Raw genomic sequence first — 18,272 nt, 5'->3', positions numbered from 1 at the left:
ATAATCGAAGTTAAAAGTGTTGTCACCCGAGACGGTTTGACAGGCGCACGCTGCTTATTTAACCAATCAAATTCTAGCCTGTAGAGATTGTACAATTTTTTGCCCTGAGTTTGGACTTACAGTCAGCTTTAACCCTCAACCTCTGCCATAAATACACATCTTACATATTCAAATCACTCTTCTGTTTAGTGTGTTTAGACGAAATGCAATATTATAAATTATTGTAAGATTTGGCTTGGCTGTGCAAATGTTAAAATAGGCGTAGTGGAATGTATTAGACAGCCTGAGGAGCTGAACTCGGGGCAGAAGTATTCAGTGTACACAGCGCAAGGAGGAAATAGCGAACTGTTTTTCAGACTCGTATCAAGTAGTTAGCTTCTTTTTGCGTATAAATTCAGAGGTGAATTAACTGACAATTGGTAAACTCAAATCTGTTATATGCGTTTTGCCTGGACCGGCAGAAGTCCGAAAATCCATCTTTACCAGCTTAATGGCTTTGTAGTTACTTCGTAAGAGCGTATAAAGTTAAATAGCTAGCGTCAAGCGCTGCGTATTTAATGCTAAGCTAAGTAGCTAGCTAAAGCCAACACATCGAACATAGTCCATCTTTTTTGAGTTGGTCCAAGATGCTTGTTGATTAAGATTGACGGGGAATATCATCATCAATCCAGGCTGTTGCTGTCAGCTAACGTTTGCTACCTGCCTGGAAACACTGGGTAAGAAAACCGGAAGAGTTTCATTTGCTAACGACGGTGGTAGCGACTTGTACTCTTTACTTTAGCCATGATGATTCACAGGGCTATTTTTAAATGAGCTCAGTAAACAGATGCTGTGCCTGTACAATTAACTTGACGCCACGCCAAACATCACTTATTGAACTAATCAGCCACAGATTCATTTCTGTAGCTACAAATGTTGCATGTTTAACTGTTTTAATAAGTAAAAATCACTAAAACAGCGCATGTCAACCAAGTTGGTTTGTGTTATAAATAACTAACGTTACACTTTGTCGTCAGGCTATGGTAAAGCCATGGCAGATGAAAACACACAGTTCTGTGGCAATTGGTAAGTATGAATAAGTTATAGTAAATGATCAATCACTTTGACATGGTGGCGAAAACAGGCTTTCATGACGGCCTTTACCCCCCCCCCCTTTTTTTTTTCTCTTTTTTCTTTTTTTTTTTCCTTTTTCTTTTTCTTTTTCTTCTTTTTTTTTTTTTTTAGCAAACATGACATTCCAGAGGCTAATTTTACTACCCATGAGATCCACTGTCAGAGAAACATCGCCCTGTGTGCCCAGTGCCAGGAGCCAGTGCCCCGGTCAGATCTGAATGAACACATGCAGCAGGAGCATACACTGGTAAAATCTTAACAGCAATATTGGAGGCTCTAACATCATTTCAGCACTAGATGTATGCTGCTTTTGATGGTCAGCCCAAAATTGGAAAAATGTGTCAATATTATGTGTGAACATTAGTGAATCTGTCCCAAACCTAGAAAACAGTAAATTTCAATTCTCAATTTTTTGATTGCCTCACTTATTTGTCATGAATAAATGTCAGTGTCATGACATTTATAACGTCCTAGGGGAAAACACTACACTCAGTGGAGGGAACTCTTGTATTTTGTGACAATCTTTGACTCTGCCTTGATATTATTTTAGTAAATTAGGACACCTCATTGTGCTGCATTGCTGGTTGAACTAACCATATTTTTTGCACAAAGTACATTTATTGTCAATATTGGCTACTGATGATGTTTAGAGTGTTCCTAAACCTGTTTGCAGTTTTCCTAAACCTGATTTTCAGTAGTTGAAAATCAGAGCAACAACATACTGCAGTCATCATTGACCTCAAAGCCTCACCCTAAAGGAATTAACTAACAAGAAAGCAATGTCAAACTGAGACAGGATGGTTGTAAATTAAAAACATTTCACTTTCATTTCAGATTACATGCAAGTGTGGCTTGAAGATTGAGAAGAATCATATTGATGTCCACCAGGTATTTCTGAAGAACTTTTTCCTTCCCTATCTGATCTTCCTTTCACCATCTCGATTAAAGAATTTAATTGTACTTCTTCGTGATTGTTGTCTCTTGCAGAGCTCTGAATGTTCTCAGCGGCTGGTCCCTTGCCAATACTGTGAACTGGAGCTTGTTTTCAGTCAGTCCAAAGAGCATGAGGATTATTGTGGTACACGCACTGAGCCCTGCCCACATTGCAAGTGCAATGTAATGCTGAGAGAACAAGCTGTACATCCAGTCTTATGTGGAAGCCTCACACCACCCCAAGAGAGGAACAACAGTAGGATGAGTCGCAGTCCAGTAGAACCACAGTCTCCTGGGGCATGGTTTGAAGCCCACTCCATCCGAAACATCATAAAAGCCCAAGAAAGAGGCTCCAAGAATAACAACATCAGTGCAGCAGAACAACAGGCTTTTCCCCGTGCAGTTGATCCCAGAGTTTATAACACTTCAAGGGGACCTCAAAGCTCAGGAGACTGGAAGAATACTTCAACGAGCAGCTCAACATTTAGTCACTGTGAGTTTTATTAAATGTCTTAAGGGGAAAAAAGTGCCAACAAAGCTTAATTATTATTGGCCCAAAATATATCAGTGTAGCTTTAAAGAACTGCAATCTAAAGGTGCCCTGTAGAGATTTTCATGTTATAAAGTTATGATTACACCCAGTAGCCTTCCCCATGTTATAATGACTATTTCAAGAATTGCATTGTTTACATCCATCTTTGGTTGCTGGCTGTCCTGTTCCTGCACTGTTATGCTTCTTTACATGTTACTGTCGACCACTGTCAAAATAGTAGAATAGTGCAAAACCAGCAGCAAGAATGTATCGCCACTAGTGAAAACAGTGCTCCATAGCACTTCTCATGGTCAACAACTCCACAGGGTACCTTTAAACCTCCAGCTCCTCCATAGTATCAGCAAAATTGTTTGACATAATCTTTACACCTTGCCTGCAGAGGCCGTAACACACAAATACAACGGACTGTAAATGTGATCTTCAACTTTGACCTTATATAAGACAATCTTTGTCAAATTAGTTTTACTGTTGTAGATGCCCCTGGAAACTATCATTTATCAGTATTAATTTACCAATCGTAAAACATTTAAACATATTTTTCTCCCATGACTTTGCTAATAAACCAAATTGCTGTGCTGCTGCTATTAACTATAACTCTTTGTTTGTATATCTGTACAATTCATTTTTCTTTTAGTGCTGAGTCAGAGTCATTTTCTGAATAGCAGCAGCAGGAGCAGCGCATGGCCACACGGTGGTCAGACACATGATGAGGATTCATCAGGCCTGGACTACATGTTGGCTCTCAGCCTGCAGAGTGATGGAGAATCAGTGACTGGAGATACAGAGGGAAACCTGTGGAGTGATATCTGGGACCACAAGATCGGGAAGACGTCTAACACCTCTGTCAACTCTACACTCTCTCCACCCAACAACAACTACCCACAATTCACTACAGGGACAAGCACAAGTGCAGTCCAGGACCACGATCAAACAGGTAAATTAGTGTTGATTAAAATATTTATTAGTTATTCTGTTGTCAACTTGTTAATGGTTTCATTCTTTTTATAGATATCATGCTGCCGTGTGAGTTTTGTGAAGAGCTGTTTCCAGAAGAGGACCTCATTTTGCATCAGGTTTTACATCCAGTTTTAATCTTTTGGTTGCACCATAAACAGGTAGAATCTCTGCTTTCAAGGATAGTTATGGCCTGTTGATTTTGTTTTGACCAATTTTCACATTCACCTGGACTTCAGGTCCCCAAGTGTGTTGTCATTCCTACTGCAAAAAGGCAGTCATCTTACTGTTCAAGGTTCTCTTGCAATGTGGACAGCTCAGAAATTACTTTGGGTAATAGAAAGTGAAGAGAAAAATAGGTAAGCACAAATGAGCAACTGATCATCCTCTAGAATAAATCAAATAAAGAAGGAATAATTAAGCAATTAATTAATTAAGTACTCTTTCATTCTTTGTTTGTAATATATATACGTACAGCAGGCCAGTCACTGAAAGCGTCTTTAAAAGTGTGCAGATTGATTGGTTGTTTTTTGTTTTTATATCATATCATCTGTTTAGCACCTAGCAAAGCTTTTAAGCCAGGGAAGCTGTGGACATGTTTGTTTTCTGGACCAAAGAGCCAGTAAACGATTAAAACAATAACATCATGAGCGAGTGCTTGTTCTCCTTTTGAGAATTTTATATATCTATATCCAAGTGTTCAAGGGAAAACTGCTCAGCTGATTCACTCTACAATACATAACTGGAGAAAAGGAAGGCAGACAGATTGTAATAATTCCAGGTCTTTGCATCATATCTGCCAGCCAGCCTAACATACCCTGTTTACTCTGCTTTCTGTATTCAGGACTTGTTGATATTGAATATTCCAGCCCGATTCTAGCACCACTTTCAGTTTAAATTTAGTTAAACTGTAGTGTAGGAAGAAAAACCTTCTGTGACCCACCTCTGAACCCGTCTACAGGCTGCCTCCATCCCCACCAAGACCAATGATGAAGACATAAATCTGCGTAAACACAAATCTAATCAGTGTAAAATGCTCAGATCCAGTCAGATATCACATAGCGTGCAAACATTTGAATACTTTTCTTTATCTTTGATTCAGACAGTTCACAGTCCGGTTGCAACCTTTGCCTGTTTGAACATGTGGCCCTCATCTCCATCTAGGAGGCAGACACTGACTTGATTTTAAGCAAATGTATCATAGACTTTTCTTTGTTTCAGACGGGGTGCAGCCCTGCCTCTGCTTTTGCATCTTTCAGCAAGCAGCCCTCTTCTCCACCTAAAGAGGGCAGGATGAGCAGGAATACTTCAGGGCTGATGCACAGCCTCCCCGACACACTTGCTTCCAACATCCCCACTTTCCCCCGCTCAGTCTCCCCGATCTCTTACAGTCCTCCAGCCAGTCCACTAGAGGGCGATGTGGTCATTCCATGTGAGTTCTGTGGCGTTGCTCTAGAAGAGGCTGTCGTCTTTCACCATCAGGTATGTTGCTAGTGGCAGAATATTAAAGACTGGGGGGAAAAAAGAAATAGACAGACATGCAATTGCACATTTTTTTTGTCATGTTTTTTGACACTTGTGTGTTTTACCACCAGGACAAATGTGATATGCGCCCTCAGACTGCCCATCCACTGAATAATCTAACAAAATCATCTGTCATAAAACCGCTGAGCCCTGCTAAAGACTGCTTTGGGCAGATGTCACCAGATTTTCAGAGGAGACTAAAGCACCAAGGTAATGTATAAAATGTTTTTGAGAATTTTTAAATATATGTTTTTAATATTAAACCCTAAAAAAAACTTCACTAATTCTATCATGCCCATGTGTACTTTATTAGTAATATTAGTGTAGGAGCAAGAAATACATCAATGTAAATGGCTACTCATTAGCCTGGTTCCAGAGCTCTGAATTGCTGGCCATATCTTTTTAGCATTTCAAACAGTATAGAATTATTATTAAATAATCTATAACAATAAATGCATGAAGTGAAATGACTGGCAATTCAATCTGATAGATAGGCTAGTTATTTATTAAATTGGCCTTGCCATAAATCCTAATAAATCCTACCTTTGGAAACCTACATGTTATATTTTTGTTTGCATTGTCAGAGGTGTTGATATAACTCTTCGGTAATTTTTTGAGGTTATAGTGTTTTTGCTTATATTGTAAATGATTATATTGAAGTGTGTGTAATCATGAGTCCATAAAGGTACAACACATTAGCACTTTTGACAGCAAACACTGAACATACACTGTAAAGTGATTTTTATTTGATTGCATCATATTGCAGTGGGTCTGTAGATATGTGCAGTGTTTTTTGTTGGGTTCTTGCCTTGTTTATTCACACATTGTATATGCTGTCCACATATAGCTGACTTCTTCGACGAGGACTTTGGATTTGACAGACACAGCCCACCAGGGAAAAGCCAAAGGGAATGGCAGAGAGGCTACATCGGACTACCAAGTCAAAGGAAGACCTCCAACTGTGACGTTTCTGTGAAAAACAGACCTCAGCTGGGCAGGGAAGCAGAAGGAGCTCATTCATCTTTCTGTGACACTGACAGGTCAGGCTCTGCTCTGCATCTCTAAAGGGGTCAAAGCAATGATCAAGTCCTATGGAAACAAACTTTTGAACTTCATTGAATCATCGTAGTTCTACTTGACCAATTTAGAATTTCGTAATCAAATAACTATTGGTGTTTTTTGTAATTAAATTTTAGAGTATATTACTAATATTCTGATTTGATTGTGTCCACCAGACCTCAACTACCAGAAAACCAAGAAGGGAGAGGGAACAGAAGTAATCCTATGACAAAGGTACACAACCCAACACAGAACTGAACACCCACACAAACCAAAGCTAGAAGCTTCTGATTCTTCTCAGTCTTAAACATAAAAACGAAAATATATAATATATAAGATTTTCCATAATGAGGACAGTGACAATATCTTAACTTCCAAAACACTCTACACAGTTTACAATCTGTGTAAAGACCATGTGCAAACATGAGAATTGGTAGTATGGAGAAGAAATGGATGTCAGAAGAACAATCTATTATGATAAATATAAGCAATACACAAAGGTGTGTATAATATATTCATTTACATGAGAAGGTTGAAGAAGATTTCTGGAGTAAAAAGTAAAGAAGTACTTATTGTAATGTTAAATTTTTAAGCAAATAAACCTGCTTCTCTGTGGAATTGGCCAGTTAATGTTTCTGTAACACTGTATCTGTACAGAGCTTAGTCAAATTATGCTTTAGTGTGGATTTCCCCAACATATTTTTGCATGTGTAAATTGCAAAATTTTTGATTGTATTTTTTCCATCTGCAGTTCCCCAAGAAACAGAATGAAGAGCAGCAGGAAGAGTGAGAGCAGGAACAAGTGGAGAAATAGTAAAACCAAATCTCCTACTCTGCTTGTCATTTATCTTTTTGCACACTTTTGAAAAAGAAAATTACATATCTGATAAGTGCCTGTGTGAGTATTGGTATCTTGCAGTTTTATTAAAGTCTAAGTTAGCAATTTGCTTTATTCATGCATATTCTGCTTTATTTCAAGATTTGTTTGAAATGTTTAAGTATGTATAACATCTAGCCTTAACAAATGAATTATAAATTGAATTTTATTCAGACTAAATTTGATTTGAATTTCTTTTTCAAACTATACAAGTCATTTCATGGCTCATTAAGAAGACTGAGAACATCAAACACAGACACATGACTTTGTTGGTGTGCATTTGTCTAACTTAACTTTCTTTACCTTGTTACTTCAGCCACGGACATTTTGTTTTCACCCATTAGCCAGTTCTTTCAGGGCATTACTTAATGGTCCTTATTGGTGTCTGCATCTTTATGTAACCTAAAGCACTTTGATAGACTGTTTTGTTAAAAAGGGCTTTAGGAACAGATTTGATAAATTTATGCATCGTTGACCAAGAAAAAAATTAACTGTATTATTGAACATTTGTCTTTTTATATTGTTGAAGATTTGTCTTAAATACTCTTCAGTAATATTTTGATTTTTTTTTTAATCATATCTATAGAACTATATACATGGTATTATGATGGGACAGCTTTTGAAGCAGTGTCCCCTGTGTCCCCTGTCCTTCTTTTTAAGTAGTGTGAAAAAGTTGTTTGTCCAGATATGATTTAAGATTCCTAACATATATTTTGTGGGTAACATAGGTTCCACTTTAGGAATATATAAAAAAAAAAATAGGCAACCTTGTACCACAGATGGTCAAGTCTGTAAATTTCCCTTTTAACCATAGACAACATTAGCGGATTTTCCTAATTAACATCTGATCAATTAGCCTAAGTGGAGAGCAGCAACTAATCAGTGAAATCACCTGGTGTGGTATATAGTTGGACTTGGGGCACTCATAGCACGTAGATAACTATTCCTTTTGAGTACAACTGTCTGCTCTTTGTCTTGTGTGGTTATTAAATATTCATGACATTCATGGTTTCATGGCTCCAGTTTGTATTCTGTTGGTGGTGTTTCATGCCTCTTATATGGCTTGCTCGCCTGTGTTTACCAGTTATGGTACCAATCCCTGGTAAGAAGTAAAAGTTTTTCAGTTGACCACGTAATGAGCTTCTTTTATCTGCCTTTCATATGTGATGACAAATGCCACAGAGCACCAGAAGGAGCTTTGTAAATTGCATTGCAGTCTGCCACTTGGTCATATTGGTAGTGTTTAAAGATTACAAGTCAGTTGGTAAAACTTGATTCAGAAAGGACTTACTGTTAATTACACACAAATATCTCCATTAAATGTTTTTATAGCAGAGAGCTGTATTTTTGTTACTATCAGCACGAAGGTAGCACTTAAGCAGCGGCAGTGCCTTAGACAGTATATCTCCAAATAAGATCATTACAATGAACAGACTACACTGCTTTAAAAACATGAGGAGAGAATGGGAAAGAAAAAGTACTCTTCATATATGAGTACAATGTGCTATTACAATGAGAGAATATGAATAAGACAAAGTATAATATAGGATGGAAGATTAGTACTACTCAAAAACATGTACCTACTATAATGTAACATTGAAATAAATAGATTTGTCATTACTGTTGGTGTCTAAACCTGTTTTAACCCCTATGTTTTTTTTTACTTGCTTGTAAAGAACTTTGAATTGCATTTGTTTGAAATGAGCTATATTAATAAAGTTTGATTGATCGGTGTAAAATATTGTAGGTATTAAGGCGGGGGCAGGAGAACAGAGCTTGAAAAAGCCCAGTTTTACACCTAAACTCTAGGTATAATATTGGTTATATTGCCTTATGGATTGTAACATCTACAATTCAGTGTCCACGCCAAAAAAAGTGGCACTAATCATCCCCCATAGTCGGATGCTGTTTCTTGTCTTCCCACAGAGCGGCGCGCTTTGAATGAGCTCCGGGAGAAGCCGGGGACAGAGAGGGGCGGGGATTACACCTTTCAGTGGGAATCCTGTATTCAAAAAGCTGCCAACGTCCCAACGTAAGAGCGTGCGGGCCTGTTTGTGCTTTCATTACAACTCAAGAGTCGACAAAAAGAGGACCGAAATATGCCCTCCGTCAGCGGGACACGAGTGTATTTTCGTTGACTCAGAAGAACTTTGTGACTTTGACTCCGCTGAAGACTGAGACAGCAGTGAGAAAAAAAAAAAAAAGAAAGAAAAAAGACACAACAAAAACAGTTTACAAGTCGTGCAGGTGCTACACGTTGTTGACCGGCAGACCAGATCACAGCTAGACTCACGCTCCGGACCTTCTCGTCTCACCTGAGCCTGCCTGCAAAGATTAAAATGTCTGTGGAGAGTTATTCTGCGCTGGACGAGTCCTCCCTCCGAGCCTTGGTGAGTAGATGAATGGAGATGCTGTAAGATGAAGTGGGATAAGTGGTACCTGCTTGGAAAACACTGGGGAGTTATTCCAATAAAAAGTTAAAGTAGCAGGGATGTAACTCAGTTTATCATCGCTGTCTTTAGTTTCATAATATTGTAGATCATTTGAAGTTCTGTCAGACTGGTCAGTTCCCCTTCATGGGGATGGGGTCATATAAGGGGAATAATGTGGATTAATTTCTCATTATTGGTTCAGGTCTGTTGCTGTTATGTAGTGAAACAAGAAAAACACACACAGTGCTACTTGTTGTTTTGTGTAGCCTACCTTTGACATTTGAAGAGGTCACCTTGCTTTTGAGGAATTTTGATGAGTATTTTTCTTCCTCCCTTTTTTTTTTTTTTTTTTTACATTTCATAGAACAAACAATTTATGAATTGAGGAAACAACGGGCAGAATAAATAATGAAAGAAACTGTTAATTGCATTTTTAATGACTGACTATAAGAAGTGAGGCAAGTAGTGATTATTCAGTGTGTTATCATTGAAGCTGTTGAACACTATGTTCAAATAGAGTGTAAACTAGTTTTAAAACCAGTTGATTCATTGATGAATCAAATTCATAATATTTGATAATAGATTGGCCCGATTAACACTTCTCAAATGTAAGGACAAGTTGTTTTATTTCTGTTTTTGTTCTTTTACTTCTGTTGTTGTAAAACTAAAATCTCTGAGCTCTGGACCAGTAATTGGGAATTTTTTTTTAAAGATGTAACTCTAGACTCTGAGAAGTTTTGATAGGCATTTTAATATTTTCGGACACTTTTTATACACTAAACAATTAATCAAATGGATAATTGAGAGACTGAGCCATGAAGAAAATAATAATTAGTTGTAGCCCAGACTTTAAAGAGCAGAGCTGACTCAAGAAAAATGTAGACTTGGGAGTGATTCGTGTGTGTGTGTGTGCGTGTGTGTGTGCGTGTGTGTGCGTGTGACACACACAGCAGACATAACTCTATTACAAAATAGGGGAAGTGATATTCATTTTGTTTGTAGGTGATTCACTTTGACACACTGTGTCCTGTTTTAACTATTACCTGAAGTGTGAGCAGAAAATCAGCTCTGATGAAGTGAACATGTACAAAAAAGAAGACTTCCTGGTTCACAGTCACGTTAGTCATAACTTAATTATTTCCTGAGGCAGAGGAAGGTGAAACAGTAGTCTGTGTGACACATATCATCACACCTGAAACACAGACAGGTTTACGAGGACGCATGAGTCAGGCCTCCATTGTTTAGATTTAGCTGCGCTCGGTTTATCACAGTCGTAAATGAAACATCTGAGTCAAAGTATTGATATTTTAGCTTTTCATTTTGTATTAACTAACACTAACATATCAGGGGCAGGATTTGTATCAGTGAAAAAGTGAGAACACTCACTAATAATACTAAAACATTTTATTTTCCTCAGCAGTGATTGTATATTGATTGTTAAGTGTTAGCTTTGTGACATGAGCAGCTGTCAGATTAAACTACGCTGCGGCTCATCTGTCTGAATGGTGCTTAAGACACACTATGAGCATGACCTCTGAAGTCATTATCCTCACTAGCTGTTTTCCCAAGCTCATTTAAGCAGAGGCCATCTCAGAAAAAAAACATTTTGATCCCTGTTCTTAAAGATCACTAAACCTGACAAGAAAAGGCTGTTTACTTTGGATCTAGGCAGTGTTTAAATGTTGTGTCTCTATCCATTATTTTCCCATAGTCTGGAATCATTTGGCCAAGATCTACAGTCGCTCTCTTCTCATAAATCTCTTAAAGGACAAACTTCTACCACAAGACAAGCGACATTAGAACAGTGGGAGAACAGGGGTATGTTGAGGAAATAATATTTTTCCTTCAGTATAATGATTTACTTTTACTGGCGTATTGGTGTCTTTGATCAGTTGATTAATGAGTTTATTTATAGAGGGAAGGAGCAGGAAGGGGAAACAAAGGACGAGTGGTCATCACAAATTTTGGCAGAGAAAAGAATGAGGAAATCTCAAACTTTACACTTCTAGTTCTGTTTTCATGGTCCCTCAAATGCAGTATTAAATTTCAGATGTTTTTTGCATTAAACTCAGCTCATTGTTATTAGAGATATCGAGCTCATCTGATCATGCAGCAGCATCATGCAGACACTGGAAATTGTGCGGTTTATCTTCATGCGGCACAGACGCTCAAACCATCGCTGTGCACCACTTGAAATGTCTCGTCTCCGCTGTGCTGCATTCATGGAGCCGAGCATCTTCCCCTCAGCCTCCCTCCCTCAGATGTGACCACCGGCTAGAAGGTCACCAAAATCCCACATTTTCACTGATGATGTTTGTGGTGACTGGAGTGTCAGGGTTTTCCACAGTCAACTCGGTTTCAAAGGAAACAAACTGTGATGAAACTCTGAGGAGATTTTCATGTGGGACTTTGATGGAATTTAAATTGTGCTCCACAGAGACACGAATGGCGCCTTTTGAGTTTAGTTTGTATGAACTGTAACACTATTCTGTGTTTATATTCAGCAACTGTTGAGGAGTTTGTGAATATTAAAAAAAAGTTTTTCAGGATGCGAGTAAGAGATGATGGACATTTGGTTTAATTAACCTTGTAGTAAACTAGTGGAGGAGCTGCTGTTAAACAACAGTTAGACAACGAACACAAACTCCAGGCCTCTGTTGTACTTAATGAACTAAACAGTCAGAAGGTCATATGGCGGCCTCTCTAACGCCACTAATCCCATCTCTACACTTCTATTCAAAGCCCAGGCTGCCTTTTTTATTGCTCATTTAATCCCCTCCATGGCAACCAGGAGAAGCATTTTTCCTTTCTCTTGGCCGCCACAATTATTTAAATATCCACCAAAATAATCAGTTGGTGTCCCAGTTTCTTTGAGAGAAGAGCTGAGAGTACGTTTGCTGCGGGTCATCTGTCTGAATGGCGCTTAAGATCTGTGGACACAAACAGCTGCTGAAAGCCAGTCGGGAGGAAAGCTCTTTCTAACCAACCACTCCAGCCACCATCACTTAGAAGTAGATTTAATCAAGCGACTGCCAGCTCCCAGGGTGATCGTTATCAGCTATTACTGCAATGCTACAGTGTGTCAAACCTGTAGGACCTGCCAGGTCGACAGGTGTCTGTGCACTTGTACACCTGTCTACTTAACTAAGAATCAGGTTTGACTGTGGCATCTGTCAGCCACACCATGATCTCCCTTCTAATTATCTCTGAAAACTCCCAGCTGCTCCGCAGCACGGGAGGAAATACAGGAACAGTCGTCGTGTCACGTGGTACACGCTCACATGTTGGTAAAACGACGATGTTTACATGAAATGTCGTCGTCTTTCACCGCTGGTAGTCTGCAGCGGTGACCGCGGGGAGACTTGTCTGTCCGTGGCGCCTGCTGGGCCGATCTCACATGCTGGACGTCTCGTGTAATGATTTGTAACTGGTCCCTGGGACTGTCCTTTCTCCCCGGTGAAGCAGAAGCATTCACACATGTTTAAAATAGGGCAATTTCGCTCGGTGGCCCGGCCTCTGTGATATATGGGGCCCCTGGGGATTCGTTTTATGGCTCTCTGGACGCTTTGTGTGTTGACAGGGGTTCAACGGTTACAGTCGGAGAGGAAGAATAGATTTGTTTTGTAGGCTCTCAGCACAGTCCCCAGGTTCTCTTTATCCCCCTGAGGTAGGTCCAAAATGTCAGCGTCCATCATCAGGAATGAATAAATCGGAAAAATTACGCCGCATTATATAACTGTCGTCTGGGATGTTTTTAGATATATGTGCGGTGTGTTTTTATTTTGTCTGATCCGCAAAGCAGAAGTGATCACGAGCTGTATTTGTCCAAAAATATCTTCTCTCTTTGTTTTGATCAAATTTTGTAAGTAAAAATGATTTAACTTCAATGGCAGAGAGACCGTATTGCAGCACTTGACAACAGTTATGAAAACCATTTTTCTTTCTTCAAAGACGTTCACAAGTTGACTGCAGTGTTTTTCAAGAGCTTGTGGATACAAGCTGTTGCACGTAGCAAATCTTCCTTTGAATGCAGCTCCCCAGCTCCTTGCTATACACACACACACACACACACACACACACACACACACACACACACACAAAGAAAAGACTCGAGTGTTTTATGCTCCTTAACCAGTGATAACACCTGCTGCCTCTGGGTTTGTGCTGGCGGTTAGTACTTTTGACCTCAGTGGATGTTTACAGGTTGTTTTTGTAGGTGTATCTCTCACCTGGAGTGAAAATAAAAAAACAAGATGTTGAGGCTCTAAACTACAAGCCCACGGTTCACAGTGCACACCTGATTTTTTTTTTTTTTTTTTTCTGCTGAGCCTTTCATCATTCTCACAGGTATTTACGCCCTTGACATTTGCACAAAGCATTTCCCGTATGATTAAGTTTCAAAGATGTCAGTGGGGAGATAATGAGGAAATGAGCTGTGAGCAGCTCAACATTGAGAGCAGTTTTCTCTCCCTGAACTGAGGCCGTTATCGACACTGTTGCAGTGACAGGACTGAGCCCAACCCGGTGAACGACAGCTGTTTAGTTACTATATGCAGACTTTAGCCTCTGACAATGAATATCCAAATAAGCGGCCGGGCAGCGGAGAGATAAGAAGTCCCTTGTTTTATTTGATAAAGCAGGAAACTTTTGTTACTGGATAGTGCTATAAATAGCCTGTCATGTCTTGGCTCTGAAAGGATGAGAAAAGGAAAACTGAACAAAGTGAACTCTGAGATGATGAGCGTAAAAACTCCACCAGAGTCTATTTTTGGTCTGTGGCCTTTAAGTAGTTTGTTGCTGTGAAACAATAACTCAGAAAAGTGACGTAAACCGTAACACACTTTAACACAACTTCAGCTGTATTTCAACAAACAGTTACTCCATGTATCAAGTTGAGAGTTGAAATTGAGTTCAGTGTGTCGTATTTCCGTATTAAAGTGGATACTTGGTATTGTTTTGTCATTTTGAGACGTTGAAACATAAGCGTATTTTATTATTAAACAGGTACCAGACACTGTTTTGTCAATTTGAAATGTCATAAAAGAATAATGTGGCAGTCTAACAATAAGTTGAAGAAAGTAGCACTCAAAGAGGTTGATACTTTGGTATTTCGGTGAGGTAATGAGATTACATTCTTAGTAAGTGAATTATCAGTTTGTCACTGTGCATTATCTTATGTTTAACAGGGTGTAAACCACAGTCTGTATATTACTGCTTATGCTCTTTGTCTGTGAATCATGCAGTTATGTGGTGAGGCAATACTTGGAAAATGTCATACCTCATTTTTTTGTAATGTAGACTGTTGAACAAATGGACTAACAACCCCTTACGCCAAAGAGATGCTTAAGTCCCTGGAGTTTTATGAAAATCAATCAGAGGCAAATAAACTGTGCATGACATAGTGACCACTTATGGAGGCAGCTACCCCTGTCGGCTGCTCACTATAATGTTAATCATGCGGGATGCGCCACGTGTGAATAATGTGTCTAAAATTGTGTGGAAAAACTCCACAGGGTACCGTTAAAGTTTATTCAAAATGCACTGGTTCGATACTGAGCGTGATACAGGGACAAACCAGCAGAACCCACCTCTGGTTATAGAGGGGGACAAAGGAGCTACAACTTGACAAAATATATTCCATGTTGAAAAAATGTGGCTGTCAACTGAGGGGTGAACCAGTTTGCCGTCCAAGCTGCTATTGTCTATTCGTCTGTCTGGTAAGTGATCCAGCAAATAGATTTCTGTGATGTCCATCTGTCTGGATCAACACCCTGCCAAATGGAAAAGTTCTGGATAAGAGATTTGAAGGTGTGCTTTTTCTCTTCTGTCTCCTTCAACACCAAATCCCAGTTTGAGTTTCAGTGCTTTAGATTTTTAAGAGTTTTTTTTTTTTTTTTTTCTTGGTGACAAATGCTTCAAGCTGCCGTTCAGACTGTTTTCCAGGTGTTTTAGACTCAGAAGAAACACTTACCAGATGTGTACAATCTACTTTGGCCGCTGTTTCAATGGTCTCCATGCCTAATCTACGATGTCCCAATACAAACAGAGTTTTTACACTGTCTTCACCCTTTCAAGACCTCATCATAGTGAGGAGGATTTGAAGATGAAATCGAAGGTTCTGTGTCTTTCAATTTGTACAAAATCATGACACTGGAATATAAAATTTGGTTAATATCCACTTAAGATGAAATGAGGAAGCTGTGTTTTCTCTCTTCATCACTAAGATGACATTAAGATGCTTTTGATGCTCGTTTGCTTTACCCAAACACAGATTCTTAAGTTGTAAGGTACCATGACAAGGCTGTGGTACAGTTTTCACAATCTTTGGCTTTATGTTGGAATACTAAGGTGTGGCTCTGTTTATAGAGGAAAATGGCATACAGGAAACGGCACGCCGCAGTCTGCAGGATCAGAAATGTTGTGGGTTTTTGGCCAAGTCACACACTGAATTACACCAATAAAAAAGATAAATATATCACATTTTGCCAGCTTGGGACAAGATTGTACTTTTGAAATGAAGACGAAAACAGAAGAAATAGAGAAACAGAAGTGTATATAGTCGGAGTCAGAGAAATGTAGAAACTCTATGGTTTTGGCCCTTTCTATATTGACTCCCTCAGGAAAGAGTCATTTCCTGAGATCCACTAAAATCATCCAGCGGATGTTGATGTTTTGCTTTCCAGCTGAGTGTTGTTAATGTCATGGCATTCTTGAGATATACACAGCTGATCTGTTAGATTTGGTTTGGCTTTGTCTGTCTGTCGCTGTGTGACTCTGACTCCAATTGTCATAGCTACGGTGGATCTTAGGAGTCAGCGGAGTCAGCGTGGCTGGCTCAAATGGCTTTATTAGAACAAACTGTTTGTGCTCTGCAGCCTCCCAAAGTCCTTCACCCCCCCCCCCTTCTGTTTCCTCCTGTGGGATGTCCCTCTCACCTCCTGGCTCTTCTCTCATTAAACCAAAAGAGCTGGTCACGCAGGGCTTCGGTTTGACCAGCGATGTCCCATATTTGGAGAAGATTCATCATATGCTCTTGCTCCTGCTTTGACCCTGGTCTGCTCACAGGACAGGCCCAGCTAAAGTGCAGGATTGAAAGCAGTCTTTCTTATCTCTTTATTTATGAAAGCTCCTTCCTGCTGTAATCTGTCATGCTTTTTGAGATCTTCTGCTTATGATCACTGATGGAAGATACCACTATACGTACCCTACCAACAAGGTGTAGACACGTCCCTTGCTCTGTTGGTTTACCATGATTAGGTATGATGACTCTGAAGCTGTAAATATCCTACCCTATTGTTTCTGCATTGATTTCCTTAATTGAGGGAATGAATAAAATGCTGAAACAAAAAAGTGAACATAAAAAGAACATAAAGTGATATGCCCACTAGTAAATGTTGCCAAAGTGAATGAATGCTCAAAGTAATGTTCAGACTTTGTACTGTTCATCAATAATGCATCACAATAGATCTGAATAGTGTGACAGCTTTCTGCCTTTGTTGTATGATAGGAAACCTTTTCGAGGGGGCCAGCTCCCAAATGTGGGGCACGGTTGTCCTGGCCAGACTGTGACTGACCTGATATCCCTCTCTGTGACCTGATCTGCAGCTCTGAGGAGAAGCACATTCAGAGAAGACAAAGTGTGAGAAGCCAGACAACCGAAAGGGGCCAAAATGTCTCACAGAGGCAGCAGAATGAAGCCCAGGAGGAATTTTATGACTGTAGGTTATTTAGGGTTGTTTTTGGTGGAAGGATGTGCAACAAAGCAGCAAAGATTAGAAATAACTTTGAGGCTCTGCACAGAATTGAAAGGCCAATATTTTACACTTCAGATCAGAGCATCGACCATGTGTGCATAATCAAGTGTGTTCTGATTAATCCGTCAGCATGTGGCGTCCACTTGACTAATGCAAGTCTCTGTGCTATGAGCATGAGTTGGTAACATGCACAACATGTGTGAGTTCAGATCTGCCTTCAGTGCATCATTATAGAACTATAGAAAGTTTTTGAAGCCTATACCCCCCTCTGACCCACATGCATTCCTCCATGTGTCTCTTCTTTATGCCTGCTACCTCAAGTGTAAAGGGGGACACTGTTTTCCCAGGTCTGCTCTGGGCCTTTGTCCTACCATCCAGTTATTAGGAAAGGTTAAGCTTTCCTACACGTTTAGCCACACTCACAGAAGGCATGCTGCCACATGTACAGTAATCTTTCTTTCTCCCTTGCCTGCGTGTGTATTTCCCCATCCAATAAAAGCTCAGTGTGCAGCACAATGAGTTTCAACCTTGAATCTGGTTCGTTTCTTTGTTAATTTCTCAGCAGAGTGGTGACTGAAACTCCCTCTTCTTAGAAAATAAAGTCCCATACCTTGCAGGGCTCTCATGTATCCTGATTATATTTCCATTTTTCAGTGGGTGTGGTGTGTGCACCGCCCCACTGTAAGCATGCATCATTTTCCTCAGGTGTTGAGAAATGATTTATCGGCTTCCACCCGATTCAGATGGGAGTTTTTCCCCAAAGCAAGGCAATGAAGAGATTTGAAAAATATCTTTGAACTCTCTGACCTTATCGGTGCTTCTCATTTGTTTATTTGTGTCTGTCTCGATGTCTGTACTCGTCCAGCTTCCTCAGTGGCAGCTGGTAATCCACTTCAGCTCCGCTGCAGGGAGTGTCCCATGTGTCCTTATAAGGGCAAACTCACTCGTGGGCTTGACACAAGTGAGTTTAAAGCACTGATCCAATCTGCTGCCTGGCTGCACTCTAACCTCAGCTTGCTCTGGAAATTATTACTGTAGCCCTCATTTCAGGCACAAACACACAGGACCCCCCC

The 18,272-nt window shown here is 39.8% G+C and overlaps 2 protein-coding genes across 2 annotated transcripts in view; both read left to right on the top strand.

Annotated features, from left to right (window-relative positions):
- The first annotated feature begins 311 nt into the window (after nucleotides 1–311).
- On the top strand, nucleotides 312–8,017 carry trafd1 (TRAF-type zinc finger domain containing 1). The gene is made up of 12 exons (XM_023410671.2): nucleotides 312–716; nucleotides 1,017–1,065; nucleotides 1,225–1,360; nucleotides 1,948–2,001; nucleotides 2,101–2,539; nucleotides 3,234–3,533; nucleotides 3,608–3,672; nucleotides 4,775–5,035; nucleotides 5,149–5,287; nucleotides 5,925–6,117; nucleotides 6,313–6,370; nucleotides 6,888–8,017. The coding sequence occupies exons 2-12, from the start codon at nucleotides 1,031–1,033 to the stop codon at nucleotides 6,924–6,926; spliced, it is 1,719 nt and encodes a 572-aa protein (XP_023266439.1). The 5' UTR covers nucleotides 312–716; nucleotides 1,017–1,030; the 3' UTR covers nucleotides 6,927–8,017.
- A 1,005-nt stretch (nucleotides 8,018–9,022) lies between these two features.
- smtnb (smoothelin b) overlaps nucleotides 9,023–18,272 on the top strand; it is a 48,806-nt gene continuing 39,556 nt past the window's right edge. The window contains exon 1 of the mRNA XM_023410646.2: nucleotides 9,023–9,403. Within this exon, the coding sequence (XP_023266414.1) occupies nucleotides 9,353–9,403 (51 nt within the window). The 5' untranslated portion in view covers nucleotides 9,023–9,352. The remainder of the gene's footprint in view (nucleotides 9,404–18,272) is intronic.

The sequence above is a fragment of the Seriola lalandi genome, unplaced genomic scaffold, assembly GCF_002814215.2.
Source record: "Seriola lalandi dorsalis isolate HSWRI2012SDOR001 ecotype SW California unplaced genomic scaffold, Sedor1 jcf7180002054427, whole genome shotgun sequence".
NCBI classification, from domain to species: Eukaryota; Metazoa; Chordata; class Actinopteri; order Carangiformes; family Carangidae; genus Seriola; species Seriola lalandi.
The sequence above is the reverse complement of the archived record's forward strand: the minus strand, read 5'-3'. Positions and strand labels throughout refer to the sequence as shown.